The sequence below is a fragment of the Sander vitreus genome, unplaced genomic scaffold (assembly GCF_031162955.1).
Source record: "Sander vitreus isolate 19-12246 unplaced genomic scaffold, sanVit1 ctg289_0, whole genome shotgun sequence".
Taxonomy (NCBI): Eukaryota; Metazoa; Chordata; class Actinopteri; order Perciformes; family Percidae; genus Sander; species Sander vitreus.
Genome location: NW_027595444.1, coordinates 5,001 through 15,000, shown reverse-complemented (window position 1 = coordinate 15,000; position 10,000 = coordinate 5,001). Strand labels below are relative to the sequence as shown.

General features: G+C 44.5%; 1 protein-coding gene across 1 annotated transcript in view; it reads right to left on the bottom strand.

The window, feature by feature from the left end:
* Nucleotides 1–833: 833 nt before the first annotated feature.
* Nucleotides 834–10,000, bottom strand: part of LOC144513580 (secretory phospholipase A2 receptor-like) — a 10,565-nt gene continuing 1,398 nt past the window's right edge. Inside the window, exons 2-5 of the mRNA XM_078244694.1 lie at nucleotides 9,817–10,000; nucleotides 9,041–9,370; nucleotides 4,191–4,297; nucleotides 834–2,132 (exon numbers count right to left, since the gene is read on the bottom strand). The exon at nucleotides 9,817–10,000 is cut by the window's right edge and continues 39 nt beyond it. Coding sequence (XP_078100820.1) covers nucleotides 2,001–2,132; nucleotides 4,191–4,297; nucleotides 9,041–9,370; nucleotides 9,817–10,000 — 753 coding nt within the window. The 3' untranslated portion in view covers nucleotides 834–2,000. The remainder of the gene's footprint in view (nucleotides 2,133–4,190; nucleotides 4,298–9,040; nucleotides 9,371–9,816) is intronic.

The following is a 10,000-nucleotide window of genomic DNA, read 5'->3' as shown; positions in this document are numbered from 1 at the left end:
TCTCACGCCACACAGCTGACACTCTTACGCCACACAGCTGACACGCCACACAGCTGACACGCCACACAGCTGACACGCTCATGCCACACAGCTGACACTCTCACGCCACACAGCTGACACGCTCACGCCACACAGCTGACACGCCACACAGCTGACACGCCACACAGCTGACACTCTCACGCAACACAGCTGACACTCTCACGCCACACAGCTGACACTCTTACGCCACACAGCTGACACTCTTACGCCACACAGCTGACACTCTTACGCCACACGGCTGACACTCTCACGCTACACAGCTGACACGCCACACAGCTGACACGCCACACAGCTGACACGCTCACGCCACACAGCTGACACTCTCACGCCACACAGCTGACACTCTCACGCCACACAGCTGACACTCTCACGCTACACAGCTGACACGCTCACGCCACACAGCTGACACGCCACACAGCTGACACGCCACACAGCTGACACTCTCACGCCACACAGCTGACACGCCACACAGCTGACACTCTTACGCCACACAGCTGACACTCTCACGCCACACAGCTGACACTCTCACGCCACACAGCTGACACTCTCACGCCACACAGCTGACACTCTTACGCCACACAGCTGACACTCTTACGCCACACAGCTGACACTCTCACGCCACACAGCTGACACGCTCACGCCACCCAGGCAGTGTGCAGGAGGCCTATATAATAATAATGTGACGATAACAATCATATAATGTCTTTATAATGTTACTCAAATGAAGAAAGACAGTTTGTCTCATGAAACAGATTTAAAAGATTCCAACAACAAACAACAACAAACAACAACACTCAAGCTTGAACATTATTTAATCTAATCTACAAAATGTCAGAAACATTTCGGTTATATTTCCCCACAGCTGATAAATCAGAAGAATCCAAAAGTCTAGTTGTTATTCCTCCTGTTGTCCTCGGGTCAACTTTGACTCGTTTTCAAAGGTTTTTTTATATTAGAAATTTGGGTTTCTTAAAAACCTAACTGAACATATTTGGTTCCATAATTAAAATGTTTAAAAAATAAAACGTCAAAAATGACCTAAGAAAGCGACAAACGTTGAAAAAAGAGACAAACATGTAGAAAAAGTGACAAAATGACAAAAGTGTGATAAAACCAAACCATGTGTGGTTCTAGACCCGGAAGGACAACACGAGGTTAATCGACGACAGCCCAAAGATATTTAGTTTATGACCATATATAACAATATTATGAATAATATATATATAATATAACAAAGAAAAGCATCAAATATTCATGTTTAAAAAGCTGGAAGCTGTGAATATTTAACATTTCTGCTTGAAAATGACTAAAAGGATGAATTGATTATCAAAATATATGCAACTAATTGATTAAAGTATGACGTCAGTATTTTTAAAGAGTAAGATCCTTTTAGTTTAACATGAAAAAGCCCCGAAATCACCATCACCAAACCCACCAGACTCCATGTAAATAATCAGGACTTTTATCCGCGTAAAACACACTTCATTCAAAGTGGACAGAAACTAAATAAAACTATCAAAAGCCGTCTTGGTTCATCTTTCCACTGTTCCAACAATCACCACTCTGGTTTGGTTGAAATAAACCCTTAATTCACCCATTTACATGTGGAGATATGCTGGCTCTATACACGCTAAAAGTCCTGATTATTTACATGGAGTCTGGTGGAGATATGCTGGCTCTATACACGCTAAAAGTCCTGATTATTTACATGGAGTCTGGTGGAGATATGCTGGCTCTATACACGCTAAAAGTCCTGATTATTTACATGGAGTCTGGTGGAGATATGCTGGCTCTATACACGCTAAAAGTCCTGATTATTTACATGGAGTCTGGTGGGTTTGGTGATGGTGAGTTTCGGGGCTGTTTCATGTTAAACTAAAAGGATCTTCCTCTTTAACTAAAAGGTCTATCTGATTTGAGGAAAGAAACAGGCTGACGAAAACAGACGCAGCAACTCAACATTACAGCTTATCCCTCTTCCTCCTCCTCTTGTTTGTCTTCTTGTCTTCATTGTGGAAGACTTTTCCATCTGCCTGCTTCCTCCAGCTCAGTTTGATCCAGTCCAGCCCCTGGTCCCTCATCTTCTGTTGGAGCTGAGACACAAAACTCCTCAACATCATCACTCACAGAGAGACACATCACAGAGAGAGGGGGAAACACCAGAGCAGGGGGAATGAGAGGGGGAAACACCAGAGCAGGGGGAATGAGAGGGGGAAACACCAGAGCAGGGGGAATGAGAGGGGGAAACACCAGAGCAGGGGGAATGAGAGGGGGGAACACCAGAGCAGGGGGAATGAGAGGGGGGAACGTAGCAGAAAATATTCCTTTTTAAACCAATATGTAGCAGCGTATATGTAGCCGCAGTGCTGTAATATTATTATTTTCACGCCCTTCTACTTCCGGTCCATGGGACCTGTCTTTCGACGGCAGTCAATGGAGAGATAATAATTATTTTTTGGTCCTGTTTGAATTGAGCCATGGATTACACGTATGATGTTCATCAGTTTAAAAGATAATATTTCAACCGAAGAAAGTCTCAGTTATCCGTAGGTTTGTCCTATGACCACTTAGTTTAGTGTGAAACCGCTCAGAGAACTACATCTCCCAGTGAACTACATCTCCCAGTGAACTACATCTCTCCTCTCACACTGTTTACGTCACCTAGCTTGATGCTCAACTTGCTCGCTAGCTAGCTAGCTTAGCTTAGCTCTGTTCCACAACACCTGTAACGTTATCTCACCTGATGGGTTTTATCCAGTCAAGTGTTTTCAGCAGAGAAGCAAAAGAACAACAAGATCCTCTGCTCATTAGAGTCATGTTACGGCCAGACGTCATCCATGCGACGTTGAAGTGTGAAGTCTTTCTAATGACGTATTTTCAGTCTTATACTTCAACAGTTTAACAATGAACTGAGACTTTCTTCGGTTCAGAAATTATGTATTAAAGGAACACGCCGACTTATTGGGAACAGGCTCCATGTAGCCTACTGCTCCCAATAAGTGACAAAATAACAGCAACATGTTCCTATTTACATGTTGTGGTTTGTATAGTCTTAACAAGGTCACATGACACACAGCCATCTTCTAACCGTATACATACTGGGAACTATATTCTCAGAAGGCGAAGCACTGCTACTCTCCGCTCAGGGTTTCTCAGGTGCTACGTGCGTATCACTCCGCCCAAGTAGCAGAAGTAGCAGTGCTTTGCCTTCTGAGAATATAGTTCCCAGTTTGTATACGGTTAGAAGATGGCTGTGTGTCATGTGACCTTGTTATTTGTACACGCTGTGACTATAAAAATCACAAGATGTAAATAGGAACATGTTGGTGTTATTTTGTCACTTATTGGGAGCAGTAGGCTAGATGGAGCCGGTTACCTCCAGGATCTGTGCTAAGCTAGGCTACATGGAGCCAGTTACCTCCAGGATCTGTGCTAAGCTAGGCTAGTTGGAGCCGGTTACCTCCAGGATCTGTGCTAAGCTAGGCTACATGGAGCCAGTTACCTCCAGGATCTGTGCTAAGCTAGGCTAGTTGGAGCCAGTTACCTCCAGGATCTGTGCTAAGCTAGGCTAGATGGAGCCAGTTACCTCCAGGATCTGTGCTAAGCTAGGCTAGATGGAGCCAGTTACCTCCAGGATTTGTGCCAAGCTAGGCTAGATGGATACAGTTACCTCCAGGATCTGTGCCAAGCTAGGCTAGATGGAGCCGGTTACCTCCAGGATCTGTGCTAAGCTAGGCTAGATGGAGCCGGTTACCTCCAGGATCTGTGCCAAGCTAGGCTAGCGATGGGGGCGTCAGACAGAGTTACAACACGCACGGAGATGAGAAGGGTATGTCTGGACTTATCTAACTCTGCGGGATACGGGGAATAAGACAAAGTCCCAATAAGTCGGCGTGTTCCTTTAAATTGATTAACATCATATGTGTATGGGTCTATTCATACCTCAAAGCTGTCCAGTACTACCACAGTCTGATCTGACCACATTCATACTGGAAGCTGCCCAGTACCACCACAGTCTCTTTCACTTTCCCCACACCCAGCTGGTCTGGGGATTGAACCAGCAACCTCACGGTCTTAAGCTCGCTTCTTAACCTCTAGGCCGGGTCATTTGGTTGTTCTGTTTTAGCATAAAAGTATAAAACATGATGTACCTGCTTCAACATGGCCTCCATCACAGCAGGGACATTCGGATCCAGATCATTCTTGTTCTCAAACTTCACTTTCACCACTTTCATCACTTTCTTTGAAACAGGAACCACTTTGTAAAAATCAAAACAAACTATGAGATCAAACATGTCTGTCTGGATAATAATCAGCATCCTGTTCATTATAATGTTGACTTTCCTCATCACAGACTCAAACTCAAACAGATATTTACAGTTTTCAGCAGTGAAACAGAATGAAAATCTGCAGGATTTAGCAAACTGTTTTTCTGCTTGAGATATTTTAACAAAAAAACTGCGGAAAACAATCTGTAGAAACTTCTGCAAACTGGTCATCATCGGTTTGAACAATGACCTCCATCTGCTGCAGATTTTCAGCATTAAAGGACAGTTCAGGCGCAAAAACCTAGGGGTTAATAACATATGTGTACTGAGTCAACCGTTCTCTGGGATCTGTTTTCATGCTAATCTAATGTTTCTCTAGCTTGAAACAACATAGACATTATACACTGGACCACCAGCTCCCGTGTCTCTGGACGGAGACCAGTGAAGGACATTAGAAGCTCTTTCCCGGTGATGGCTGAGCGTTACTGAGCAGCCTCCAACTGAGCTTGAAGACGTAGATGTGACGTGAGCAACCTGTCTGAAAGTTGGAAGTCTTCTGGTAGCTGTGCCAAGAGAAATCTCAATCATTCCCAATCTAGCAGAGACGGAGAGCGTAGGTATATGTAAGGAGATAACATAGACACAGGCTCATTATTGATCACTAAAATGATAGTTAACATTAGTCATTACACTTAAACAGCTGATGGAAGTCCAAACTGCCTGAGAGCTTCTCCTGTACTATACGGTAACTCCTCTACTATGAGACAGGAAGTCTCGTGGTTATGACCCAATCGTTAGCCTATTGTTATAAAAACGTCTGCTACGGAGCCATAACGTGAGCTACAAGGTAATGGAGCCTTTTATACATCGTCGTGTTTCTTTAGAAATAAACAACGGACAAATAGAGTCTTTAAACGCTTCAGATGTAAAGGTATTCTCTGTCAAAGTGACGTCAGAATGAATGGCAGTCAATGGGATGCTAACGGGATGCTAACGGGATGCTAACGGGAGGTGATGGCTTGGTAGCATCAAAATGGCGCCATAGGAGCTACGTTTACCAGACGTTGGGCGTTTGTCAGTCTGTGTTCTTCTGTTGACTGGTGTTCTTGTGTCTCTGTGAAACGTCCTCTCGTGTTGCCAGAGTACTGGCCCAATACACAAGTTCACATTTCACCAAGAACAGCTAAGATTCCCGGAAATGTTCTTGACGCGCCCATTTTACCCAGGATGCATTGAGTAGACCATTTAGTGTTCTCCACAATCCCAGACTTTCATATTGCATGCTTGTTTACATGGAAAGCAAAACAGGCTATAATGGCGTATGTCTATGTCGGGACGATTGAAACAGCTGTTTCAACCATCCCGACCTGGCTGTAACTCCATGTATTTTAAGTAAATGCACAAATATCTGTGTTTATACAATAATTTATGGAGGTGAGACATGGAAAAGCAGTTTTAGAAAGATGAAAATATATTTAAGCCCACCAGGTAGGGGGTTGAGTTTTCTCATGTTATCCTATGAGACTGACGGGCTGTGGGTCGTTAAGGGCATTTATTTGGATGTGCGGTGGCCTAACCCACGTAAAAACCTAGTGAAGCTACATTTTCCACAATAGAAACATGATATAAATGGGAAAACTTACTGTTCTAGCTATAAAAATGGCAGAATCATCCACAGTGCATGATACTTCAATAACAGCTTCATGATGACGGCGATTAGTTGTAAACAGACATTCACGAAGACGTACAGCCCAGCAACAATCTGTCTAAGATAACACCTTTTGGGAGTACCATTCATGATATGTAGTAAAATATTGAAGTTGTGGGGAGTTTAAATGGCTTAAACTGTATGTTTCATCCGTCCCCCCCATGGTGTTTCATCCGTCCCGGCCAGGAGGGACGGATGAAACATTACGCACGTCCCACGTTTGCTGTAATAATTCCTGAACGGTTTTGTTCAAAGCTGAAAATGTAACTGTATTTGCCAGAGGACAGGTGTAGGTTGCTAGTGACAAAATATCAGCTTTCAGTGCGATATCATCGCTTTGTAAATTACGTTTAATTAAAAAGTGTTTCAACTGTCCCGGCTCTCCCCTACGTAAGGGGCTTTCTGACCGGAGGGGGTCTGCAGTTCTTAGAGCTAAACGTTCCTAGAACACGTTCTTCGTCGTGTTCCAACAGGAAACATTTGGGGATGTTTAAGCTCCTCTGGCCGCTGTAGCGTGCTGTTTCAGCTCCTACTCCAGAGCAGGGTCTTCCCCCTTCTCCCTTCTCCTAGGTGGACTTGATTGGTCGAACTTATAAGTCCCGCCCACTGCCAACTCAGAACTTGCAGTCAGAGCAACAACCAACAACGGGACATTTTTAACAGTTTTCACCATCTTATTCATCACTAAATTCACTTCTGACAACGTTTTAGGCGAGAAATTAACTGTTTATATTTCTAATATAGGCAGTCTTGATGAAATTGATGCCAAATTGACAATTTGCTGCAAAGTTTTCGGAGTTGAGGAGCTCCATGAAGTGAGGCGACAGCCAGCAGTCGCTTGCCCCGGCCGCTAGCTCGTCGCTGGGCCAGTCATGCTCAGAGACCTCGCTGTGAGCTGGAGGTCTCTCAGACCAGACACACACACACACACACACACACACACACACACACACACACACACACACACACACACACACACACACACACACACACACACACACACACACACACACACACACACACACACACACACACACACACACACACACACCCACACACACACACACACACACACACACACACACACACACACACACACACACACACACACACACACACACACACACACACACACACACACACACACACACACACCTCACTGTGAGCTGGAGGTCTCTCAGACCGCTCTCGTAAATAAGAGGCTTTTATTTCGCCGTTGACGGGTAAATATCACAACACCTGTCCATCATGAGATTAACGGGAACCTGTGGTTAACTGTCTTTATACACGGGTATCCTGCTTCCAAACATGACAGGGTGCGTGTGCATACCAGGGGCAGAAAGCCAGATTGGTGAGCTGGTCCGCTACTGCAACAACCTGAAGTATTGAAGCTTCCTTATTGTTTGTATATCACTGCTGACTCAATAATATAGGACACTACAATAATATAGAAATGACACTAATAATAGTATTAGATCGTGTTCCACTCTTTCGAATAAGTAAGAGGTGTTTGAGCTAAACCATAAACAAAATTAAAGCTCAATACGTTTTATTTTTCAGTAATATTGCAATAGTTGTAGCATTATGAGGTTTTCTTGTCCGGAGATTGTTTTAATACAAAGTGGTTGTATTGTTGTGTTTGTTATTTCGGAGCCCTGCAGGTAGCCTCTGTGCTGGGGGTAAAAACAGCAAGAAGGCATCGTCTCAAACTGTTAGCAGCGTTTCCTGTGCTTGTGAACGTGCGGGTTCATTCTTCCAAGAACAACCAGCAACAACCAAGAACGTCCTCCCCAAGAACACATGTCCGTTCTTTGCATTCTTGAGATGTAGAAACCCCCGTTCACTTACCCCCTTGTGAAACAAGCTAGCGTGAACCGCTGATTAGCATAATGCTAGGCATTCTGGGCATTGGTAGAGCAATACAATTGCTATTTCTACACCACTAAAAAGGCTCCAAAGGGTCCCTGCATGTAAACCGAAGCTGTGTTTGAGCTATGTTACTGGTTGCTGGTTGCACGGCGTTCGTCGTTCGACTGATCGTGACTGTTTCCCCAAGATGGCGCCTGCCTGTATACGTGAACGGTATAGTCTTTCTAAACTCTCTTTGTAATAAACTGTAGTACACTTACAAAGTCCTCAATGCTTCGGTTTCATGTAGGGACCCTCGTTATGCTACTGTGGAAGTGTGGTGATATTTCGAGCCTTGTTAGTGGTGTAGAAATGTTATGGTTTCAGTATTTTGCTTTGTATTTTGTTGTATTTCTGTTCCCTGTTGTCCATTTCCCTGTTTATGTTCTGTTTCCTGTTTTATTTTGATAGTCTGTTTTCTGTCTTGTCATGTCTAGTTCTACTTCCTTTGTTTTCCCGCCTGTGTGATTGTCTATGTGCTCCACCTGTCCCCCAGCCCCGGTGTCACCTGTCTTGTGTCTTCTCGTTACCTAGTTTATTTAGCCCCTGTGTTTCCTGTGTCTGGTGTCAGATTGTTTTGCGTTCTTGTGTTTTTGCCCGTCAGTCTGTGTCCGGTTAGTTTGTATGTGTCTGCGTCAGCTCCCGTCAGTTTCCATGCTTCCTGTTTCTTCCTGCTTGGTTTTTTGGATTGGTTTTTGCCTGCTGCAGCCCACAGGGCTCCCTAGGTTTGTTTTGTATTTGGATTAAATAAATCTTCGTGTTCAACCTTCCCCTGCCTGCCTGCCTCTCCCTGCATTTGGGTCCACTATTTTCCGCCAATCATCACAAGAAATAGAGATTTTTTTACTCTACCAGTGCCCCGAATGCCTAGCATTAAGCTAATCAGCGGTTTGTGCTAGCTTGTTTCAACCTAGAGACACACTAGATTAGCATGAAAACAGATCCCAGTGAACGGTCGACTCGGTACGCATATGTTATTAACCCCTAGGTTCATTTCGCGCCGGATTGGTCCTTTAAAGAGAATGAGCCGAATACGGAGGAGTGTACGTATAGCGGGGCCAGACTTTACTCAGCAGCTCTGTGGAGATAGAGCTGGAAATGCAAGACTAGTACTCACTTGGACCGTAGCAAATGAACGCTCTCTTCCAGTCACAGGACCATTCCCCCCATTTTCCAGAATCACTGAAGTCCGCAGCCACGCAAGTCTCGTTGTAATTAGGTTGCCCGTTTTTCCAGAACCTGAATGTGGAGTTACTTCCATCCGACCACGTCCAGGTGTCTCTGAAAAGGCCGATCCAGACTATTCCTAAGTAAGGTATCGCCTCCAGTATCTTCTGGTTGTCTGCGTCGTTTCTCACGCTGGCCAGGTCTGTGTGGTGTTCTCTGCAGTAGGTCTGGGCATCGGACCATGACATGGGGTTGACAAAGACAAAAGTCACAGCTGACCCTGAAAATGGAGCACAGAGAAGTGTAGAGGTCACCGAGTTCATCGGAAACGACCAATTAATTAGTAAACAAAAACTGCTGATAAAGAATTAGTCTCTCCACATTAAGAAGAAATGTCCTTAAAATCTACGGAAAACACACACACACACACACACACACACACACACACACACACACACATATGCACATGTCTAATCTCTATTAGATATATAATATCATCAGCATCACTGCGTCTCTTTCCACAGTGATGCTGATGATGTCACACTGAGCCGGTTTACTGCTCTCATTACTGTCGTATAATCTTTTGCTTTGTCAGTCAGCTGTAAAGCACGTTGAATGGCCCAACCTGTGTGAAAGCTGCTGTACCAATAAAGTGTATTGAAGTGATTGACTGACCCAAACAATGAAAACAAAGAGAAGCAGAGAAGGGAAACTTTATAGTCTTACCGTTGACATCCATGCAGACTACCCCCCAGACCAACTGACAGTCGTCGTCGATCCATTGTCCTTTATACAACCTTGTGCAGGCTCTATTATTATTTACAAGGTTTGGTTCTCCAGATGCCCATGAGCTGAACTCCGTCACCCCAGGTTTGTAGAAACTTGGGTCTGACAGTGACCACCTCCAGTT